The following is a 25,578-nucleotide window of genomic DNA, read 5'->3' as shown; positions in this document are numbered from 1 at the left end:
TATCACAAACTGAAAGATCCTTTTTGAGGTTATTTTTACAAATTATTAAGAATACGGGAACACAAATTCAAATTTTCATATACGATGTGAAAATGAAATCGGGAACTGGCAAAAGAGCGAAATTAGAAAGGTATGACCTTACTAATTTCGCTCTATTGTTGCCTGTGTATCGACGATTCTCGTGGCCCTGACAATAACAAAAGGCTTAGTCCCTGCAGTTGTTATGATGTAAAAATTTTCAGGTGGAAATTGTGTGAACTGAACTGAAAAGAAGTAATGAACGTATATTATAATTAAATGCTGATATTGAACTAACAAAGAGGTCACCCAAAGAGCAATGAGGGCTGTGCTCAGAATTTTACTGTAAGATTGATTCAGGAAATGAATGAAGAGATCCTCAGAAAAACCATAGTCACGGACGTAGCTCAACGAAACGCTCGTCTGAAGCGACAGTGGGTGAGCACAACCTTCATGACCGACGGCTGTTGAAAAGATTCTCGAATGGCGACCACGAACCAGCAGAGGTGGCATAGTCAGGCCTACCACTGGACCGACGACATAGTTCGGTAAATCATCCACTTTGCAAGCGTCGGCTATAGTTGATGCGCAGGTGCCTAATCTAAACCCATCTTGCACTTTAATACATTTCTGATGAGAGTATTTTACATTACAAGCGGATATTAATTGTAATATAATTAAGACAGCGTTTGTTTTGATTTGAGAAAATGCTTCGAAGGCGGCAGTAACTTTTCACGCGTCTGGCGTGGACGAGGTACGATGGTAATAAACCTTTTCAGGCTGGTCGCGCTTTTCAAAAATTTGTACTTATAATTTTACTTGAAACCTGCGCGGCACAACCGAGTGTATCCACAGCTGCAAGTAATTGCGCATGTTTTGATAATTTAACTATAAAAACTATCGAAATATGACCGTGGAGTATTCCTCAAAATCTGTTCAACAAAGGTTTTTTTTTCCTTTACATAAAGAGAGTGCCGTCCGCGCCGAGAGAATAGCACTACTGCTGAATAAATATACACACACTATCATTCTGATACGAAACATTGCGTTCACCTGAAAGAAACTATAATTGCAAAGATAAGTTAAAATATCTCAGTTGACGCTAAGTCGTGCGCGTTCATATTAAAGGCTGTGGAATCCATATTATGACCGTCGTCTAAAGTAGACGCTCGGCTGTGAGTAAGGTTTTGTGAGAGACGAGCACCGCATCAAAGTGATTAAATTAGCAGGAAATCATGTTAGATGCGGGCAGTGCAGGAACGATTATCGCGACTATCTCGAGGGAGGCCTAGGCCTAGCTGCGGGGCTTTTGTTAAATGAAAAAAAAGAAGAGATTGAACCAGCCACTCAAGAACCATGCCATGTCTATTGTAAAAATATTAAATTTAAAAAAGATGCGATGCAACTTTCAACATATTTTTATTCATGATTTATTTTTTCTTTTCTGTTCTTGTTAATTAAAAATACACATGCATGAAAACCATTACAGCCTTTTTTTCCTTTGTAGGTTTTTACATTGAAATTTGGTGAGCAAACATATTAATAACGTGTTTGAACACCCGTATCGCAAATTTTAAATTCCGATCATTTAAATGGATTCACAAAGCAAGGATTTTAGTTGAGAATTTCTAATTAATTTAATGAAATGCAACTCTCTCATTTACTTTTAAGACCACACTGTTTTAATTATGTAATATGTAATATTCTAAATTAGCTGCCAGAAAGCTTTCAAAATTATGGGGGCGGTTCAGCAAGGTTTTAACCCAGACCAGCTCTCTGTCTGGTAATTTGTAAGCCATTTGGAGAATGGATTGGCGAAATACCAGCTCGACTCTATTCACGGATGGGCCAAGAAGCTTATTGATAGCGATGCTTTCGCTAGCGCTAAGCATCAAAACTTGGAGCATCGGCGAAACGTTGCCTGTAATCGATGTGGAATATGCTGCATGTTGGAGAGTATGTGTTGAAGTTACATGAATCAATTCCCCTATCTTCTTCCTTTCATCGGACATCTAAATTCATGAATTCACGATATCCATACACGGTTGAAATCACTTAAGCCAGCACTAAGTGTTTTGCTGTTACTTTTATAATGCGAACTTAGGAGTGTTCAAGTTAAGGATAAACCTTCTAGGCATGCATGTATCGTCATAAATGTCGCCATCCATTGAAGCTGCTTCTAATCATCATCAACCGAAGGACGTTCATGGCTGGACATAGGCCTCTTAATTAGATTTCTTGTATCATCCCGTTATGAAAAAATGTTCTTTTAAAAATACTTTGGAATTAGGTTGAATTTTCCTATTTCCTCGCGCTCGTAAACAATGGCTTGTTACCATTATTGACGTAAAATTCTTTTATTGACTCTAAAAATCTTTATGCTTATCTTTTCTAAAATAAATTACGGCTAATTCTCAATGTAGAACGTTCACACACAATGTATACAGGCGATTGCTAAGGTCGCGTCAGAAGACCTTGGATGCAGACCGCTTAAACCAGATCCTATTGGAAATCAACGAGGGTGCCCTATGTTCATCAGTCAGGACGTCTCTCTGCTAAAATGATTATGATGATAATGACTTCTCATAAATAATAATTTTTCTTATTCGCGGTTAACAACAATCGCGCGTAGTTATAATAGAGTGGTTTCAAAATAAGAAAGCTGCAAATAAGAGAGCTGCATTTCAACAAACTCATTAGAAAAGCTGTAATTTAATAAGCTTTTTAAATAGATTTGGTAAACTGGATTATTATGTTTTCTTGCGGAATTTCAATGTAAAAAACCTATAAAGTAAAACAAAACTTGTAATTTTTTGATGTATTTGTATTTTTAATTAACCAGAATAGAAAAAAAAATGATATTATGAATCAAAATTTCTTTATAAATTAATTGTTGCTTGCATATCACAGATGATATATGTTTCTGTATAAGTTCCAGAAAGAAAGTTGTTTTTTTTTAAATATAAGAGGAAATTCACAATAACTTGACAATTGACAATATGACGACCAATTTCCTTTCTTTCCTATTTCTACGTATTTTGTTTATACTTGACTCAAAGTATCAAACTGTTACATCAATAAGGACAGTAAGCGCACCCGTGGGCAGGGACCTATTTATGTTGGTTTTGTCTGAATCGATTCAGACGGCAGGTAAGCCCCCCGTGTGCCCCGTGTGCATTATCTGACTTTCTAAGCAAGTAACAGTGTTTTAGGGCTTACTCACTTCCCATCTGCTACCAAGACTACACTAACATTAAATTCTTCCTCAGGACGCCAGATAAACTGGCTCCTCTTTTGTCCAGATACTGTACCGGAATTATTTAATAAAACTAACTTTTTTTCTCATAATAAAATCTAGCATATACTACCAAGAAGACAAAATACTTGGCCTGCAGTAACCAACAAGTTAACCAGTAAACCAACCAGCAAGCTATTGCTATCGGTCTCTTCTAATCGTGCGACGACCCAACATGCGATCCGTTCGCAAGACCAGTCAAGATGATGACTTATATCACGCGACGCCGACCGGTATATCACTGACCATACCAGACAAGACGAATACGTCCGATTTTATTTCGCGCATTTATTCGTCCATATTACTGCTACGAGCCTAAAACGGCACCTCCCGCCGATATGATAGACGAGCCAACGGTCCCTGTGGTACTCTGATCAAAAGAACCGGACCGGTAGCTCCGTTTGCGAAATCGACTTAGGCCGGGTATCTTCCCAGCTGCTAATTATATAATAATGGCCAGTGAAAAACTTACCGTTCACAATATAGAAGTATAGTATAGTTCACAATATAGAAGTATAGTATAGTTCTAAAATCTAATCTAAACTATCATAAATAGTAATAATAGACGTGTGTGTTATTCTTATGCTTTAAATAAAAAAATATTACTCAATCTATATGCAATGTCTTATCATAACAACCGAATAATTTACTTGCTACCCATACACGTTGGGATTTTGATGTTGCATTTTAATTAAAACAAACAGTTCCCCAGCCTACTGACCTCTTTTATTTTATAACAAATTTCTGTCTGTACTTTGTCTTTATAATGTGACTTTGTCAACTAATACTGTTTGGAATTTTCGTAGGTATTTTTGCGAATAATTATTTATCCAGCACAAACGTAACATTTTATTAATGGGATATTTTAATTATGAACCTTCGTTGTATGAACCACTCCATATTTCTTTTAACTAATATTTTCTTGACATATCCGACATAGGCCAGCGGATTGGCAGGTTGAAGTGGCAGTGGTCAGTCCAGGTAACGTACAAAACAAACGATCGCTGGGGTCTTGAGGTTCTAGAGTAGAGACTACGTATTGGTAAGCGCAAAGTAGTAAATTCACCTACAAGGTGGACAAACAAAATTATTAAATTCACCAGAAGATACAGAATGCGACTTCCAACCGTGTCTATTGAAAATCGTCGGAAAAGACCTATATCCAGCTGTGGGCGTCGTTTAACTAAAACGATTACGGTGATATCATCTTATTTTCAAATCTATGTATAAGCGTACGCTTGCATATTCAATGAAATTTCCCACTAAGTTACAATCTCATTTAGTATTTCGTATAAACTTATCCATAAATTAGAAGCTGGATTATATGCAGGGCGGCAGCGTTGCCTCATTATTTATTACTAAAGGCTCAATGAAGTTCGGCAAAGCAAAACATGAATACAGAAAAATTAATGTACCCTCACTGAATACTTTCCATTACAAGGGATGAGAATCTTTAGCAAAGGGGTTGCCTAGGTGATACAATACACTTCTCGTTAGGGCATTATTGTTTGTAAGCGGCATACAAATGAAATTTAAAAAGTAATGAGAAGTAAGTCGTTCGGTGACGAATAACATAACCCGACGATGCTGCCTGCTACCCATTGATCTTAATAATAATTTCAGTCGTAAAGCATCTACTGCCGCTCTTAGGCGTTGTCATAGATTTCCTATAGGACCGGTTAAAAGCAGTTTGCATCCATTGTTTTTTAACGACCTTAACAAGGCTGTGTCTCCGCCCAGGGGATGGACGCCCTACGCCTGCCGGCTCGTAGTCTCTACTGCAGAATCTTAAAATCCCAGCGGCCATCTGTTCTGCACGTTATATAGCCCCGCACATTGTCCATAAATGTTGACATATTATTTTTTTTTATATGCAAAGTTACGATGTTTTAAATGTTAAAAAAATACTAAGTTTCGGTGATAAAAACTAAAATTAATCTTGGTATGTTTACCAATATTTATTAACACTGAATATTACAAAATAAAATAAAAAAGCGTATTAGTTGTTATACGTTGTTTTTATTAAAATCGCCATTACATGTTTAAATTGCGTCAAACCTGATTTGATTGGTACGATATGATAAGGCCAGAAAAAATTCACATTACTCCTATTGAGACCCATCAAAAATATAAAATGACAATTATCTACTTAATTATTTTTAAATCTGTGTTTTAATAATTTAAAGCAATAAAAAACTTAGACACTTATCTATTTAGTACTAAATTAAAGTAAGCGTGTTATAACAAATTACCGAAACTTTTCCTTTCAAGCTTTAGAGACAGTAAACCCAAGAGTAAAAGCATCGTTTGTTGTTATAATCATAAGGAAATATAAATATATATAAAAAAGGCAACAGATGTGTTCATTTTTCAGAAAAACGAAAAATGTGTATCATTTCCTTTTCGCAGACGCGTAAAGCAATAAATGACGTAGTAGTCGTAACTTACAGCAAGCTCAGCATTCCTATCTTTTTTATTATTTAAACATATGGATTAGTAAACTGACACCATACCACTGCAACCTAACAGAAGACAGTTTGGAAGCTTTGTCAAGAATCTGGCGTTTACGACAGTGTAACTTACAATTTATGTCTCGCATTACAATTTATAGCTCTGAACATAGTGAATCTATCCCGTCTATCAAACGGTGACGTGTTGTGATTGTAACAACACATTGCCTGTCCTTTGTCACTGTACATTACTATATATTATTTTGATAGATTTTGATAAATGAGAAAATTGGCAGATAAAAAAGTAACACTTTTTATTATCATAGCGGATTGGCAGGTTGAAGTGGCAGTTGCAGACCAGATAACCTCGGGGACCATTGGGTTCTGGAGTGAAAATTACGAGCTGTCAAGGACAACGTAAGACGTACACCCAAAGTGGGCTTAGTTAAAGTCGCCGGAAGATGTAGGCCGTTTCTTACTGGTATTTTTGGAAATCTATATGGAAACCTGTGCATTAATGTACGTACTACGAATGAAAAACTACTATGATAGCATACGGATATGTTTGTATGTGCGTGTGTTGAATCATCGAAACAGATCATTAGATTTTACAAATAGAATTTTTTCGCTATATAATGGAAATAATTTTCATAATTTTCTTTAAAATTATTTGTCGAAAAATAATTTTTTTATTAATTGTTGTAGTTTTACATTTTTGCTATTAATTTTACGGAATTACCTAAAATTTTGTATCAACATTTTTATTGCTTTTTGTAATTTAGGCATAAGTACGATTTTATTCTTTTATATTTCTTTTTTTTTATTATATTACCAACCGAGCTACAATTAAAAAGCTTAATTTTTAATCCTTCCACGCCTATAAGTTTACGCATACATGCTTTTCTTTACCTCAAAATCAATGATCTGCACATCTGGCAGTCACGTACTTTTAATACAATGTTTATTTAATAAGGAAAAGAATATGATGTTTCATAATATTTTATATGTGCTTGTTTGTCTACAGGTATTTGTGGACATGGATATCTGTTATCGTCCTCCTCTTGGACACCGCTTGCCAACTCGATCTAACGAAGTGACCATCAACCCCGATATGCCTTCGACTTCGAAAGAGAATCCTGATTTTCCATCCGTTCATAGACCACGACGCGGTCGCGCGCGTGCTGTTGAGTATCCATCAAATCCAGGCCCTTCCCACGCTGGATATTCTCCCGCTCAAGGCTCCGGGCAAAGCTCGACTCAAAGCTCAGCGCCAGCATCTGATGTAGATGACGATCAGGCTCTGGAAGATATTGAACGCAACATCGCCAGCCTTGAACAATCCATGAAGAACAGGGACACTGTAATCGATATAGAACCAGACGAAGAATCGCGCACACGGAAGCTCAAGATGGCAGGAAAACGCATACTTAAGTAAGCTTTATTTATTTAAAATCATCTCAAATTTATTCCTATATTAGTAATAACTTATTAAGCTGACAATTTATATTTAAGTCTGTTGTAAAATTTTACAATAGTCACCTTTAAATATTAAGTCATCAAATTTCAATATATTTAGATGTATTGACCACATGTAACCACTTTAGATATAATGTATTTATTACAATACTATTTTGTTTTTTCTACTAACAGTTTACACCAAATATTAATATCATTTTTAACCCAGGCTTTAAGGCACCCAGTTTTGATTCTCAATTTTTATAGATAAATGTTTAATATAAATTTATCAATATAATCAAAGTCCTAAATTATAAGAGTACTCAATGACTACAACATGTTGTTTGCACAATCGCATACATTTCAATGCTTTTAACGAAAGAGGCATAGAAAGTTCGTATACGTTCTTAATGTTATTTAAACACGCACGAATTAATAATAAAACTTAGCAGGTGAAACTTGCGAACATGGGTATATAGCTACTACGCTATCGCGATTCGAAATAATTACTAATGATCCAAATGCTAACGACTCTCTTTCATCATCGTTATTTATATTAACCTCTCATTGTTAATACTTTCTTGGCACAAATGAGTACAATTATAGTACGTATGACACGCATTGTCTCACACGGTCTATTACCAATGTTACGTTGATTACTTACGGCAATGAAACGTGTCTTACATGCTACATTGACCACTCAATGAACAATGGAAGGGGCTCAGGGTTTCTTTGCAAGACAGTAACGCGAATGATGAGATCCGTAGATAAACGAAAGTACCGACATAGTCCAGCGGATTGGCAAATTGAAGTGGAAGTGGGCAGTATTTATAACGCTCAGAACTGATGTATATGGCTATGGTGAACACCTAGAATCGGCAATCCTAGCGTAGAATAACTACTCTAAAGGTGGATAGACGACCTTCATAAGGTCGTCCTAAGACGCGGGATGTCAGCCGCTTCCGATTAGTTCTGTTGATAATCTATGAGGGAGGTCTGCGCCAACCATGGACGTCATATTGCTAAAATTGTGTCGCCTTGTAAAAATGAATTGTCAATTATCTTATCATCAATTTTCTAAGGTGCCATGTTTGTTTGTAGACGAGGCTTTTCCTTGGGCGCTGATAAATTGGTCACCGTCGCTGACCGTAAACGCGCTCCTACCTTCAAAAACGTAAAATCTCTCATGCGCTTCGGCCGCGGACGCTTCGCCAATAGCAGCGGTGACGAAGAGCAAGGCCTGCTTGACAGGCCCGGTCCCTCATCTGAACCGGATCCCGTCATCAGCCAGGAGGACTCAGGTTCATCTGACGAAATGGAGGATGAACCACAAACACCCAAAGAAATACAGATGAGGAAGAAAGTGTAAACATTTTTATTTTTGTAAAAACGTTGAACGCGATATAGAAAAACTTTTTTGTTATTGTCTTACATCGTTATTAGTTATTGACATGTTTTCACAAATTTTAGGCGTTGTGCAATTGATACAACGGGGCCGGCGGCTCTTAAAGCAGCAGATTTTCAAATATGCGTGACTGTAGTCGAGGCCCGTCAACTGGCTGGTCTGAACATGGACCCGGTGGTTTGTGTTCAAGTTGGAGAAACGCGCAAGTACACCAGCGTTAAGGAGAGCACAAACTGTCCCTATTATAATGAAGTAAGTTCAAATTTCTCTTGATGTAAGAAGTAACAATTGATAGTTGATAAAATCTAGCAAAGATATCCTCGATCTCCCCGTAATGGTTTCAGTTACTTCATAAAACTACGCAAAAGCCACTGTTACAACCTTATGTAAACAAGAGCAGGTTAAGTTAAGCTCTTTAAAGAGAGATGTTACGAGAGATATTAAATTTACATGTTGGGCCAGCGCCAAAACAAAAACAAAACATTTTGCACTTAAAATCTTCCTCACTATAATTGTCGTCTTTTTTTTACAAAATTTTGATCAAAATTTCTTAAATTTATTACACATTCATTTGACATTACATGGTTGTATGTTGTTACATCGTATAGAGTTTGAAATGCTTTTCATTGTTCTCAGTATTTCGTCTTCGACTTCCACATGCCGCCGGTAATGTTGTTTGACAAGATCATCACCTTATCGGTAAGTAGTACTTGATAAGCAATGCGTTTCTATTGCAAAGCGAAAATTTGCGAAATAAATTTAAACCAACTGCATTGATTGTTATTTAATTAAAAATGAAAAATGTTCGTGCTGCCAGCGACCTTAATTAATAAAATTTAAATATTTACAAATATAAATAGAACTAAGGCTCCTTATACTAACATTCAGTACAAGTTAGACATAAGGTTCTCATATTTTGTAATTTTAGTAATTATACCGAAAATTAAAATAATTAAATAAATTTTAAAGCATTATTTTATCCAATTGCACCTTATGTGTTTGTAATAAAACTATTATGTTTTGAAGAGCTTACTTTTTACGACAACAGGCGTACTCTAATTACTGAAACAAATTCTTAGTTCAAAATTCCAAGCAATTTTATATCATTACGGAAATAGCATATCACAGTTGAGTGTACGTCTTATTACTTTCCTTACTTCTTAGTATACAAATACACTGTTACATACCCAAATAATTATCAAAACAAAGATCGTTGCTCACAATATTCACTTACTAAGTTACAAACACCGACCATCAGACGAGAGACACTGTCCGCGTGAAAAAATCAACCACTTTTTGGAGCTTAAATATTGTACCGTGTGATAGGTTATAGGTGTAAAAGCTTTGAAGCGATCAACGTGTGAACAAATAAACGTGTGAACAAATAAAACAACTCATTAGCTATTAATTAATGTATGGTACTACCACTTTTACACTAGTTTTAAAAATAACTAATAACTTAATAATAATATATGACAGAGAAAACGTTTTTAAATTCAAATTATGACAGAATAAAATTAAATATTGTTTACTATCTATACCTGTAGAGTTTGCACTACTAGAAGTTTCTATTTGTATGCGATAGGCATTATAAATAAATTAATTTAACATCTGTCTGAGCTATCACTTTATACAGGGTTACTGCTAACACTATACAGGGAAATATGATTAAAAGTTTAAAAGAGTTTTGCTGACAAATGAGCTTTTACATTCACCATTTAAAGCTTTTACACCTTTAGGTAATCACCTGTATGCTTCATAATTTCTAAAATTGAATACACTTCATATCGTTATCATATCCAAAAACAAGTAATCTTTCGTCCTCATCTATATGCCGCTTTTATAAAACACAAGCACCTGACAAATGAATTAAATTACAAAAGCTGTCTAACGGTATATGTACGTGAGCATTCACTTCACAATCTATAATCCGGTAAGGCTCGGTCTAATTCATCCACGCTTCGTGAATTATTTCGGAACAATACACCTGAGTAGAGGAAAATGGAAAGGAATGTGGTAAGCGTAAAAATGACGTAAAAATACAACATTAATACAATATATATCATGTCCGATATTTATATTATATATGTGTTTGCGTTGGCTTCACCTAAGTGCACGTAAGAAGTTTATGTTCCACATATACAGAGAAAATGAACTGTGGCGTGAAAGTAAGAGAGCTTAAAGCGAGAAGCTCTTTAAAAACATTTAAAGAGCTTGTCATTAGTACAATACTATGTGTGGGTTCTAACTGTATTGACAGTTTTCACCTACATTGTTTTCCTTTCAGGAAAAGCATTAAAAGCCCTTTGTATGTGGAAACAGTGTGAATAATACACAGTGAATTCTTATTAATTTATTCACGTTGAGGTTTCTTTTGTTTTTAAAATAAATAATTATGAATACGATTAAATGTTCATTTATATATAATATATGAATAAAATTTGACTTCTTCTATTACTGATGACATAAAAAAGATGCACCCGGTTTTCATTGCAAACTTTGAAAAAGGTTAGCCATCACTGATTTATGCTCGTAATTCGAAAGTAGCGCCTGCACTATAAAAGGTTGTCAAATATCTCCCTTCCACCTTTTTGTCTTTTGAATTTCGCGGCTATGTACAAAGCGCTACAGAGCTCGTATCTGGCAATACTATACATAATTTGAAAGTATGTCAAGACATAACCTACAAAACGACGCTATGCATGATTAGTTTGGATATTGCGTTCAACAGTTATAGACGTGTAAACATGGAGTTCACTAACGCCGAAATTCGCGCTATTTTAAAGTTTTCCTTCGTTAAAGGCAAATCCGCTAGAGAAACGTTCCGTGAGATTAATGGTGTTTTGGGGGATGGTACTCTATCACTTCGAACTGCGGAGGAGTGGTTTCGACGATTCAGGGCCGGCGAAAACGACACCATGGATAAGCCAGCCGGCGGAAGACCTGTGACGACAAATACCGATCAAATCATGGACTACATCGAGTTAGACCGGCATGTGGCATCTCGTGACATCGCCCAGGAAATGGGAGTTAGTCACCAAACCATTTTAAACCATCTGCAGAAGGCTGGATACAAAAAAAAGCTTGATGTTTGGGTGCCGCATGATTTGAAGCAAAAAAACCTTCTGGACCGAATCAACGCCTGCGATATGTTGCTGAAACGGAACGAACTCGACCCATTCTTGAAGCGGATGGTGACTGGCGACGAAAAATGGATCACATACGACAATATCAAGCGAAAACGGTCGTGGTCGAAGGCCGGTGAATCGTCCCAAACAGTGGCCAAGCCGGTATTGACGGCCAGGAAGGTTTTGCTGTGTGTTTGGTGGGATTGGACATCCACTATGAGCTGCTCCCATATGGCCAGACGCTTAATTTTACCATCTACTGCGAACAACTGGACCGCTTGAAGCAGGCGATCGACCAGAAGCGTCCAGAATTGGCCAACAGGAAGGGTGTAGTGTTCCACCAGGACAACGCCAGACCACACACTTCGTTGATGACTCGTCAGAAGCTACGGGAGCTCGGATGGGAGGTTTTATCACATCCACCATATAGCCCGGACATAGCGCCAAGTGATTACCACCTGTTCCTGTCCATGGCGAACGCCCTTGGTGGTGTAAAGTTGAACTCAAAAGAGGTTTGTGAAAAGTGGCTATCCGAGTTCTTCGCAAGTAAGGAGGGGGGCTTCTACGAGGGAGGTATTATGAAGTTGCCGTCTAGATGGAAACAGATTATCGAACAAAACGGCGCATATTTGAACTAAATCCGATCACTGTAACACTTTTTATAAAGCATTGAATAAAGAGCAAAAAAGCGGAAGGGAGATATTTGACAACCTGTTATTTGTGCATACAAGCGCTATAATACCGACTGAACTTTTTAAATTTTTTCAACTGAAATCACCATAGATTGTTTAGGTAATACTTTATTTATTTATACTCAGTTTTCAATTTTATGAAAGTCAGTCATAAAGCATTTTAGGAATTATATAAACCATAATTTGCCGTAAACGTTAATATTCAACCTTTACTTATGCAAGTAGCATTTATTTGATAAACTTTTCCTTATTTACTAATAAATAAGTGATATCTCATATAAAAAACTATCACAAAAGAGAGTTTTATACTATTTCGTAATTTTTATCTTTTTACCATGTTCATAGATTTGATGATGTATACGTAATTTGTATTAGGAAATTGAGCTGCAAAATCCTTTGAGTGTTGTAAGTCCCAAGATACTACACAAAGGCTTAAATGCACCGCAAATTCTGTGATTGAGGGCTTTTCAACTTAGTCCAACATCAAGTTTTGCTTGTAAATTAATATTACAGTACTGATTTTTGATTTTTGTTGTTAGAATATTAATTCTAACAAATCACTTTTTTTTATTAAAAGTAACCATGTGAATAGTACATGGTTTGCTATGCCGTAAATTTGCCGAAGAATTCAGAAGTTTATAGTGCTCCCATAAACGATTTGCTTTAACATTCCATAGTACTTAAAATCTCTAATATTACTAACTACCTGAAAAGCAAAGCCTGTGCCCCTAGACTAAAGTGTCCACGAATAAATCTGTACAAATAAAAATTTCTTTAACACATTGCATGACGATTTAGGATAGGAAAACGCCTAATTTTTTTATAAACATAAATTTGACCAAACCTTTAATTATGTATCAAATATTTTAAAAAAAACTCCGTAAAATATTTTATGAATATGTATAAAAATTTAACTTTTAGACATCTTTTGTGAATTTAATTTTAATTATGATATTATTAATCTTATATAATAATATCACAACTAAGAAGTTTGTAATTATAGTTGATGTCATCGACTTCATTGCAAATCCAATAACGAAGTTTCTTTAGAAAGGCTTCGATTAGATTCCGAAGTTAGGAAACGTGACTTTACTTTAAAATGTGATAGAAAGTGGACAAGACCGTACTAATAAATAAAATATAATAAAATAAACTTGGTTTTCTGACTCGCCAGTGTTCATTGCAAAAAAAGAAACGTATAAATATATCTAAGGCGTAACTGTAAACATTTTTTCTACTAATATTAATCAAGCATTTTTAACTTGCAAATTTATTACATGCCATGAGCTAGCAACTTTGTTCTATTTCCGAAATTATAATTATAAACCAAGGACGATATAAAACCAGTTTTGCGTAGTTGAATATTCAAAATTACTTTTGTTTGATTGGTTATATATGGAAAAGTTTTAAACAGGTGAATGTATAGATATTCGCAGTCAAATAATGTATGGAACACAGCCTATCCAACAACCAATGGGTTCAGAGTTAATAAATAGCGTAATAATAATATAGACAGAAAAATCGCTCTTATAATTCGCTGTAACACATATTAATGTAATTATTATTTACTGTCTTTCAATGCACACAAGTTCGTTTTGCTATAAGTTATTGAGCTGTCGCATTCTTACACAAAAAATCAATTTATATAACCTATTTCAAAGTGATCATTTAACACAGTATGATTGTATATAAATGTAATAGCTTTAAATTGTTTTCTGACAGACGAGCTTTACATTCAATCTTTTAAAGCTTTTACACACTGCAGCCGTTAACGTTGAACTTTCGTAAAAATAGATTAAACAGGCTCACAAAAGTTATCTGCACACCCCAAAAGTAGTACGAAAAAATGTTTATCAAAAATAGTGCAATGTAGCAGTTGGATTGCTAAACATATATACACGATTGGCGAAACATATATACCGAAGCGAGTTACTGCTCGAGCACGTATCGAATCTTCATTCGATGAAATATAGGCGTGTGGCGGATGGAAGTGATTTACCACCCGCACTTTGGCGGCGATGTACGAATAGTATTTACAATTTACTTTACTCTAACGCAACGGCGAACTCATCACTGACGGGGTCCGAATTGAAATAGGCTTTCCAATTTGAATTCGAAAGCATAATTTTACAGGAAAGTGTTTAAACTGTTGCGGTCAGCAAAACGCTACGTGAACACTACACATGTTAACGGTTTTACCCAGAGATATTACCATGTAAACTAAAGTAAATAAAGTATTAGAAACTACGGTACTAACTGGCCTGTGCTATTATAAACGGAGTTATTTATTAAAAACGTACCCTTTGAACATCTACACATCACACGGAATTGCTTTATTTAGCCCTTATGTGGTACAACACTATAATCTTACAACAATTTTATATCCCAATATATGAAAATATCCTCGATCACAATTTATCACGCTCCCAGAGTAATTTTTTTTCAAATTTTATACAATTATTTCAACTTTTGTAATAAAGTTCAACTACTAGCGGTCTAAAAATTATTAATTTTCGTAGCAATATTATATTAACATTTAATTAAAATTTCAATTAAAGTGATCGGATTTGATGGTGAGGCCAGGTATTACAAATTTGAAACGATTTCAATAAAGTTTTAGATAACAAACAAGAAAATACGCTTAGTGGATCCGACGCTTTCTCTCGTTTCCTTTATTCTTATAATTTTATTGGTAATCTAAACCACCTCAAATTATATTTTAAAGAATTATAATAATTTTTTAAAAAATAAATAATTTTAATGATTATTTATTTTATACCAATTTTAATTTAAATTCCAAATATTGGATTGAAAATAAATATCAGTTCTGGTGAAATAGAATAAAAAAATTAATGTAGAAAACGTCTTAAAATTTAATTTAATTCCAGTTTAAAAAGAGAATAGACGCAACATGAAACAGTGGAGATATTGGGTTTTGTATTTAGTAGTACGCGCTCAATGAGTTTCGTGTTTCGAAATATTCAAAAGTTTTTATAGAGTGTAATAAAAGAGAACCAGGGCTTTTTTCAAATTTAAAATCACTGTATAGGATTTACTTCGCCTAATCAATAAGTGTTAAAAAAGAACTTATACTTTTTGTATTCGGCGATGCTTTTAAATTCGATTTTTAGGCATATATTAGTGACATTGAAAGTTGTTTGAATTAGCCAGTTTCAAAATTTTATTAAACTTTTTCCTAATTTATTCGCGTACATTACATCATTCTGTCTTATTTTGACAAATTTACGACAAATAAAAAATAAAGTTTCAATGTCATTATTGGTTTAACAAATGAAAATTTCCATTGTATGAATTTATATAATTATAGTTGCAGTCTGTCCGAAACAGTCTATAGTGACGTATAGAGTTCCTTTTGCATTTTGTAAGTAAAATTTCCAAGTACAAACCCTCACCAAGATTACACCATGGAGCATGTTCTTAAAGTTCTAATTCGCATACCTAAAAAATTACTGACATTATTATTTAATTGTAATTAAATATAAAAGCGTTATTTGTACCTGCTATAACCATTTTACAATTATTTTTGTAATGTGTTCTCACTGCCAAATCCTGTTAAGCATATTTGAAGAACCTCATGAAATGGAATACTCAGAAATAATCCGTTCCAATAAAGAGATTCCGTCTAATTTAATGGAAAATAATTTCTTAATTGTCATAAAAGAAGTTCTGAAACCATCTTAAGATAATATAAACATGTTAAAGTTGCTTTATAACTTTTCGCCGGTACATTATTGTAATAGTGTTTATTACGTAAACATGTTAAGCAACAACAAAGAGTAATGTAAATAGCATCTGATTACTTAATAATCCTTCCCTTACGTTTTCAATAGGACTGGATGGAAGCTGCTTGCATCCTCCGTCTTATAACGACCTTAACAAGGTTGACAGTCTACTTCATGGATAAACGTCCCCTGATGACGCACCACGCTGCATTTCGGTCAATGTTCTTCACTCCAGAACCCTTAGGATAAATGGGGAGACCTATGTCAAGCGGTGAACGTCCTATGGCTAAAATGATGATAAATTACTTTACAGTGTATTAAATGATAAACATAAAGAAAAACGCGATTTGATTTTAAGTGTATTTTTAATTTTATAATAATTATACATATTCTTACAGAACAATTTTTTAACGACAGTATTTCGAAACGTGTAAGAAGTTATACGCAACGCTTATATAATCACTTCTATTTTTTTATTTTCAAATACGGTGAGACTGCGCTGAAATTTCGCTTTCCACGACAACTTCATACCAGAACAAATTAATATCAAACGCATTACTGCCGTAATATTATTTGACGGCAAACGCTAATGTAATACATACAAAATTGGCTTAAAAGTCTTTCTTACATCTACATAAAGAACGTATTCAATAAACATGCACACTCAATATATAAATATATTTATTGTTAGTTACCGCAAAGCAAATAACTGAACTTGCTTTAATCTACTTATTTTAAAACATAGTAGTTATCTTAACAAATAATTGCAGACAAAAAAAATTATCTAACGACGTAATATTTATAAGATTAACATATATTTATATTTTAACAGAATTACTACATAAGTAATACTTTTACATGAAGCCATTGCTTATTGGCAAAGGTGTTTTACCGTACGTGATTTGTTGCCATAACATTTTTGACATAACAAAACATTTAATCTGTATTTATCCGGTAATCGAATCTGCCGAAATTCATATATTTTATACAGAATATTCGCGCTTTGGAACACCTAATACCTCCTTATTTAAATCGTTATCCATAGTTAACCTAAAATACGTGTGAAGTATGCTTTGTAGCTATGAGGATACTACTGCGGAATATTTTCTTAAGAATATTTTTTTTTTAGAAAAATTACTAAAAATTATGACTTTATCGTGTGAGAATTCTAAAATTATGACCTTGTTGTATAAGAAATCTTACGTTCAGTTGTGGCTGAAATATGATTATTAAAAAAAGGTTGAACTATTAAGTAAAATTAAAATATGCAAAAAAAATTAAATCAATAAAAGCATATGCAAGAAGAGGCGATATAAAGTAAGTTTTGTAAAAACATATTGTTTAAAATATAGTGATATAATACATAACATTTAAAATTCAATATTAATTCAAAATATTATTTTAAAAGAAATATCAATTGGATTCCATTAATGTACTATTACTTACGAATGTTTCAATCGTCCACAGTTCAGTCGGCCACTGTTAGGTATACAAAACCAGGCCAAGAGGCTGTGGTAGAACTTCAACTTATAAAGCAAGCAGCAAAAACACAAAACGCGCTGTAACAACTACCACTAGTTATAAACAAATTGCTCTGTAGCCTCACACGTAACGACTGATGGTGCAGAGTGACGGGTCGTTAAATTTGCTAGCGTGACGCATGCAACATCCCTGTTCACAGGTACTACAATCAAGAAACATTCTACGCGCTAATAAACTGCTAGGCAGCTTCAAGCTTGACGTCGCCACCGTGTGGAACCAACCAGGTACGTCGTCACTCAATAAATTCTTCGTCTCTTTTTTTATTGTTATTCAAAATATGTAAAAACAAAATGCACAGATAAGGTACGGCATAGCTTGTATATCAAATACGAAAAATTAAGTTCTATATAGAATATAAATAATGCATCTCTAGGGAAAATCATAAAAGGTAGTAATTCATTTGGCCAATTAGGAATGTAATACGCAACTATGATTATATTTAAGACACAAACCTTTATGTTTGATATCTTATATTCAACATTTCATATTAAATTTAAAGGAAACTAAACGTATTGTAAATTAAATTACGTTCCAAAATTTCTTAATAAAATGAAATTCATGTATGTTTTAGGATCAATATTTTGAACATATATGTGTAATAACTATTTGTAAAACTTTTTTTAGTTTAGTTGAATAGTGAACAATGTTAGGTAGTATTGTTGGTAAGAGGTGAATATTGTAGTAATGTACCATTAATTCCAATGGTCCTTGAATAATACATTAACTCAATTAATTAGAGAAATAACACTTCAATGTAATTTAAAAAATTGAGCTTTAATACTCTAAATAAAATCTTTTATATGATCTGTACGACTAGTATTAAAAAAGGTTCCATAACAGAATAATAAATGAAGCGAGAGAGCAATGATTCGCAACACGACGAAGCGTTCTATTAAAAGTTTTATAATTATAAATACATCAATAAAAAAAATATTAATATTTTCTGTTTTAATATATTTTTTATATTATATGTGAGAGATTAATACTACTAAAAATAATATTTATCATTAAAAAATTAAGTCATAATAATACACGTGATGACGTGATGGCACATATATGTATGTGTGTATATATATATATATGTGTGTGTTATTGGTAGTGTAATTTTATCCTATTTATTTTAATTCAAATTAAGTCAGATTTATTTTGATATTTAAAGATTACACAGGAATATAGTGGTATATCTGTTAGCTTCTGGTTTCTCTGATTGATAAATATTGATTCGTGAACAGTATAGGAATAGCACTGAAAATTCTCCGGAAGCCTTGATACAACAGTGGAGTTACTTACACGTTTATAAAACAGAGGTATATATTCTTTTTCTGATTTGTTCTTCACGATAGTGTTTGTACATAGTTATTATAATTTTAATTATTGATTACGATATTTGACATTGTCTTCATTGCTTGGGTTAAAATATGTTGTTATTAGGTAAATGATGTTTTTATTTATTATCCTAATATACTTTGTAGCTCAAAGATCCGTTTAAATAACCATTCATAGTAGCTAAAGTAAATTTCAAGGCAATTTAAAGAGCTCCTTGAAAATCTAAGCTCTGTGAACAATTCGCCGTTTAAAATTGTTTATCTTTTTTACGAATACTCTAATGAAGGCTGTTTTGAATTTAATATGGAAATAGAATAACTAGAGTTTAGAGTGAAATATCTTTAGCTTTACTTCAAAAACAAGAGATGTTATTTATTTAATTATTTATCTCACCTTGTATCTATGTAACTAGTATTATAAATCAATAGGTCATACAGTATACCAAGATTTTAATTTAAATAAAGAAAATTGTTTGCAGTTAGATATAAAAATTGTAAAATATAAACTCAAAACTATCAATGAATCTAAAGTGCGTAAACATTGTCAATAGACGTGATGACATCATGTCTTACATATTGTATTGTCTTACACTATACACTGATAATAAATCATTTGATTTTTGTATTTAGTAACATTATTCTTTATTCGTTTAAACTATCCCTTCTTGTTAAACTTTTCTTAATTAACTGCATGCAATTGTTGTCTCTTAATTGTTATAATCTATACCTATGTTCTATCCATTTGTGTTGTATTTATTATATTTCTCTCTCCTTGCTGCACCTTTTATCGTTACCTTCACGCAATTTCAGAACGCGACTACGGATTGACAGCGATCTCCCGTCTACACATTTAAGTATAAATGTTTTGCCTCAGAATATTAGACTTAGATTATTAGATCTAGTGTGAATTTGTCACACGCCGCACTCTGCTATCGGCTTTGTACTGTAATCTCGTATTACATTATTGCTTCACTTCTTATATTTAGTTAAATAGAATTCATACCACACTAATAATAATAACTACTTCAAATTTACTACAGAAGCATTATACATTAGCGTATTGACAAAAATCGAAATGAACATTGAGTTTTTGAATGTTCAAATAAATACCATAACAATCGTTCATCAACGTGCATCATTCTGCATTTCTGTTCATTGTACAGTTTTTACGAAACGAAAAACAGCTTACTTCTTAATAGACCGGGGAAAAGTTTTTATATTTTATATAAATATTCAAGACATATATATAAGTTTATTTAAATTTAACTATAGTGCAGATGTAGGTGCCGTGTTGATCAATGCCTTTTACCATCTTTAAGATGCTGTGACATGATGCTGTTGCTATGGAAATTTTTGGACTTTTAATTAAAAAATCGTGGGAAGTAATTTTGGAAGCCTTCTCTTAAAGTTAACATAGCTAAAAATTCTAAACAAACCAAAACATATGGAAATCATTTTCCCCGAACTAATACACCGTCTGATTATTTAGGAAAACTGCTCAGCTATACTAAATACTAATCAATAAAGAGATCGAATATTAACAAACATTCCATAAAAGAACAACTTATTTAAAAATTTACATACGCTTTATTTGCATAACCTAAAATATTATATTATTAATTATATAGTATATATAGCATATATATATATAAATATATATATATATATATATATATATATATAGCATAGACGTTAGGCACACGCGAAAGTGTACAGTGCAAAAATTATTTCTACTTGGCTTAGATTCTTTTAGTCAACATTAGTATACGGGTATCTTTGAAATTTTGCATATATTATCTAAAAAAGTTTAATTTAGCGAAATATTAAAATTCACTTTTTTAAAATACTTAAAAAATCAAATTATTTGATCGTCAAGTGGACCGTAAATTTAGTTTTATTATTTGCATCTTATTCTCAAATTTCTTAATATCCCTGCGCTGCTTCGTTTGTTTCAATTAAGTTAATATTTATATAAAGAGTACTGCTTCAATATTACGCTATGCGAAATTTTAATGTAATTAATTGAAATTTTTAATTAAAATGACAAGTCAAAAGAAAAAGTTGTGTTCTACTTATTGCGGGAAATATAATTCATTTTCGCATGCGAATATTGCTGACGCGCTCTTGCAATGCGAATTTTTGGTTCAATTTCGTACATTTTGCTTACATGATATTTTATCATTTAAATTTATTTTTCCTTAAACCCATTCATTGTATTGTGAAAAAGTAACACCAATTAATTGGACGAACTTTTTTTAATAATGTTTCTAAAACTTACATAACTTCTTAATACGAAGGTGAAATAATAATTGAAACACATACTAATAATGATACAACTCGACACCTTTAAGCGTAAGGTAAAATTTTTTTATTCTGTTTAAGTCTGTTAAATAAAAAGAAATTATGATGTTTCATCCCTTGCAAATCAATTTTTTATAGAGTTTATATTCCTTACGTAACACGAAAAAAACTTCGAATGATATAATAAATATACATAATAAACGAGTAATATATTTGACCTGCTTTTTGTCCGATGTAAAGACAAAACAAATTTCCATTGTGTGAAAACGGAAAGATATGCTATTCCGTAACCCATGGAATCTATAAATATCATCATCAGATCAGAATGTATATATTTTCTTTCACCCCTTCTTGCAATATTTCGGCAGCACCTTAAAATTTTTATCAATTTTTTTTATCTATTAGCTATCTATAGTTTGTATATATACCACATTTTATTAATTCCTGCAAAAGGCATTATCTACGAGTATATATTCGAAGGTATTAATGTTTGCAAACGCCGTCAATGGTCCTTTCATAGAACAAAAAACACAATATATAATAGCAGGAAGATCAAGCGAGAAATACGAAGAGATATTCGCTAAATTATATTTTTTATAAATTTATTATGGAATGGAAATTTTTATTATGGAAGAGGAACCTCTGACTTTATTAATTTTATTTTATCAAGTAAGTTTTTTCTGGTTCAACGGAAGGTTTTTTTTTGCCTTAACCCATTTTATTCGAGCTTAAACATAGAGTAACATCGACTTCTTGTATAAGTTACGGCAATTATTTGCTCTTAGATATAGAATTTGCCTTGATTAGTTTTAAGCAAGGACAATCTTGTCCCGATCATCTGCTAAAAGTTTAAAAATAGTTATTTGTACAGGCCATAGAATATTTTATTTTGTATGATACAAAGAAGATTTTTAATGACATAAGCGTCTGCCAAACTATACTCATGCTTATTCATTTAATAAAATCAATGGAAATCGCTAGCGCCGCGCCTGCCATTGATTATTCATCACTCATAATACTTTCATAAGAAGTAAATCGCAATAATTCAACGTTCACAGTGGTACCGATTAGTTGCAATATTGACGATTGTTGATTACCTTTAGACTGCACACATTAAATTTGTTGTAGACTTATTTTTAATTTAATCTTTACCCAGTATTTATAGACTTTAGAAACTATAGCGTTAACCGTGAAACATTTGTTTACGCATTACATTATTTCTATTTACGCACTTTAACAAGCATAACAATGATAATATAAACAACAATTACAATCAAAACTATTAAAGTTGTAGACTCGTCAATATATCCATATCACACTCAAACACTTTTCACTGGGAATTGTTTCGACTACTTCCACCAATATACATTGATTTTCATAAATAACTCAAAAAAATATCGTCGCCAAAACACGTGTGTTTAACATTTGTTGACCGGAAAATATTCTATATTTTTAATTTAAATTAGGTAGTCATAAATACTTTCTCGTTTTATGATCGAAATTATTTATAGATTGTTTTGGAAATAATTGTTGTTGACGTGATTCTATACCGCCGCCTCATATCATAAGTATTGAACTAATAATCCACAAATTTTAGTATATCATTACTACTTATCTTCTAAATTTCTATTGATAAAAAGTACCAAAATATCCACTTGAGACTGAAATTGCATCAATGTCTAAAAAAAATACTGTCTGTTTTCAACGTTTTTTTTTAGTAACTGTAATGTCAATGTTTGTTAATAGACCGTCAATTCTACCACAAATGGGCGCTACTTACGGACCCAGATGACATAGCTGCAGGTGCCAAGGGCTACCTCAAATGTGACATAAGTGTCATCGGTAAAGGAGATTCAATCAAAATACCGCCAATGAGCGAAAAGGATGAAGACGACATTGAGGCGTAAGTATCAATAGAAAAAAAATTACAAAGATACTATACAAATTTATTATTTACAATGATTTATATGAGCCCTAATTTGTAAGCGTGGGATGTCCTAGGAAAGTAAAATGAGTCTTCTGTCACTTCGGACCTCATTGGCAAGGAGCTCACAGTCGCTCAAAAAGCCATGAAGCGGGCTGTGCTCGGAATATCTCTTGATTTAATCTGGCTTGAAGTGATCCGTAGACAAATGGAAGTAACTGGTATAGCATAGCGGATTGGTAAATTGAAGTAACAATGGCAGCCAAGACGCTGAGGTGTTAAGGCTCTTTAGAGGAGACCATAGAGTGGCACGTGTAGCGTAGGATCTCCAGACGAAAGACGCTGGATGCTTTCGTCTTTTTATTGGAATTCTGTGGGAGAGCTATGTCTAGCAGTGGACGTTCGGTTGAAGCCATAATGATAATCTGACAAACATTTTGGCTTTAACTAAAACGGTTACCACTTAAATAACAACCAGAGACGAATTCGTGATTTAACTAGCTTTGTATGTGAAAAATATTCCTTTTATAATAATCATAATTTAGCTCAAATGATGGAGATAACGATAACTCTACTAAATATTTTACCTTACTATATCCAAAACATTCACAAAAAAGTTTAAACATACAAATTTCTCAATTTGCTCGTTACACCTTAATACGAGGAAAAATAAAAATCGTTGAAAATAATTAAAGGAACCTGCTGTTGCCTGATGGGGTGCCAATAGAGCGACAACGCGCAAGATTCATTGTCAAAATACACAAAGCCGATGGTCTGCCCAAGATGAACTATTCTTTACTAGCGAACATGAAAAGAGCATTCACTGGAGAAAGTCAGGACCTGGTTGACCCGTTCGTGCAAGTTTGTTTCGCCGGGATGACGGTATGATTAATCAAAAATATTTTAATGATTCCTTATATAGTTATATTTTGTGTATTATCAACGTGTAACAAACATTCAAATTCAAATGCGTTGAGAAACTTTCATACAGAAGAAGTCTCTACTATTGATTACAATTATTACGTTATTTCTAGGGTTGTACGTCAGTAAAGAAAAACTCTTACACCCCCGTATGGAATGAGCAAATTGTCTTCACGGAGATGTTCCCGCCTCTCTGTCAGCGGATTAAGATCCAGCTTAGGGATAATGCTCCAGTGCATCCAAATGTCATCGGGACGCACTTCATTGATCTTAAGAGCATTTCAAATGATGGCGAAAGAGGTACTGATGAACAAGTATATCTAATATCCATTTATTTGGAATGACTAATAATGAAATAAATTTATGTATGGTATTTAAACACATAGCAAAGCTTATTTACGATTCATAAATATATAAAGATTTTTACTTATTTTAAACTTATTCATGAACCTTATTATTTTAATAGGCTTTTTGCCAACTTTCGGACCTGCTTACGTTTATCTCTATGGTTCAACTCGGGATTATAGTATCATTGATCAGCATTCTAACTTGAACACGGGTATGGGTGAGGGCGTGTCTTATAGGGCCAGGTAATAAAATATCTTTTTTTAACCGATTGTTCATAATTCAAGTAACATACGGTCAATTAATTACTTATACATTTACAGAGTTCTTATATCGATTCGCACCGAGATAATGGACAGCATTGATTCACCCGCATCAGAAGTGGAAGTCGAGCCGATCGTTCCCATTACTGACTCTTCTTTTGAGAAAAATGAAGAATTTTTCCTCTTTGCAAGTGTTTTTGATGCTAATATGATCGACAAGAGGCTCGTAGATAAACCGCTACAGTTTGAATTAAGCATCGGAAATTCCGGAAATTCTCTTGACGGTCACAATGAATCGGTGAAGAGACCCCAAGATTTGGAGGATCTTGGTCTGTACCCATAGAAATCAATTTTATTCTCATTTCGCTTCTTTAATTATGTGCTTATTCTATTTAATCGTTTTAGACAATTTGAACGCCGATACTGGATACTGGCAAAGTGTGACCCAACCAACAAAGGCTATATCTGCGGACAAGCATTATTATTACTTACCTTATTGGGATCACAAGCAGTGCATGCACGTGCGAAGCATTTGGCCAGATCATCGCCGCCGCATGTACAACTCCAACATGATCGCGAAAATTGTCGAAAAATTTGTGAGTATTCAAAAAATATCATTTTTAATACATTAACTGTAATTTTAATTAAAAATAACAATAATAATCCGCACTGGACTTTTTTTAAAGTCATCCTCTTTAATTACGAAAAATAAATCTGCAAATGAAATATTAACTATATAGTACGTCTGGGTTAAATGAAGTAAATAAGCCA

At 33.2% G+C, this 25,578-nt stretch overlaps 1 protein-coding gene across 1 annotated transcript in view; it reads left to right on the top strand.

Moving 5' to 3' along the window:
• The first annotated feature begins 381 nt into the window (after positions 1–381).
• Positions 382–25,578, top strand: part of LOC137932681 (otoferlin-like) — a 31,455-nt gene continuing 6,258 nt past the window's right edge. The window contains exons 1-12 of the mRNA XM_068776318.1: positions 382–456; positions 6,788–7,194; positions 8,320–8,583; positions 8,689–8,875; positions 9,260–9,322; positions 17,868–17,952; positions 23,101–23,257; positions 23,974–24,160; positions 24,313–24,499; positions 24,666–24,789; positions 24,868–25,136; positions 25,213–25,403. Of these exons, the coding sequence (XP_068632419.1) occupies positions 382–456; positions 6,788–7,194; positions 8,320–8,583; positions 8,689–8,875; positions 9,260–9,322; positions 17,868–17,952; positions 23,101–23,257; positions 23,974–24,160; positions 24,313–24,499; positions 24,666–24,789; positions 24,868–25,136; positions 25,213–25,403 (2,196 nt within the window). The remainder of the gene's footprint in view (positions 457–6,787; positions 7,195–8,319; positions 8,584–8,688; positions 8,876–9,259; positions 9,323–17,867; positions 17,953–23,100; positions 23,258–23,973; positions 24,161–24,312; positions 24,500–24,665; positions 24,790–24,867; positions 25,137–25,212; positions 25,404–25,578) is intronic.

This window comes from Battus philenor, unplaced genomic scaffold, assembly GCF_028537555.1.
Source record: "Battus philenor isolate CCGP_79_NKW_IND1 unplaced genomic scaffold, ilBatPhil1.0.hap1 SCAF_1, whole genome shotgun sequence".
In the NCBI taxonomy this organism is placed as follows: Eukaryota; Metazoa; Arthropoda; class Insecta; order Lepidoptera; family Papilionidae; genus Battus; species Battus philenor.
The sequence above is the reverse complement of the archived record's forward strand: the minus strand, read 5'-3'. Positions and strand labels throughout refer to the sequence as shown.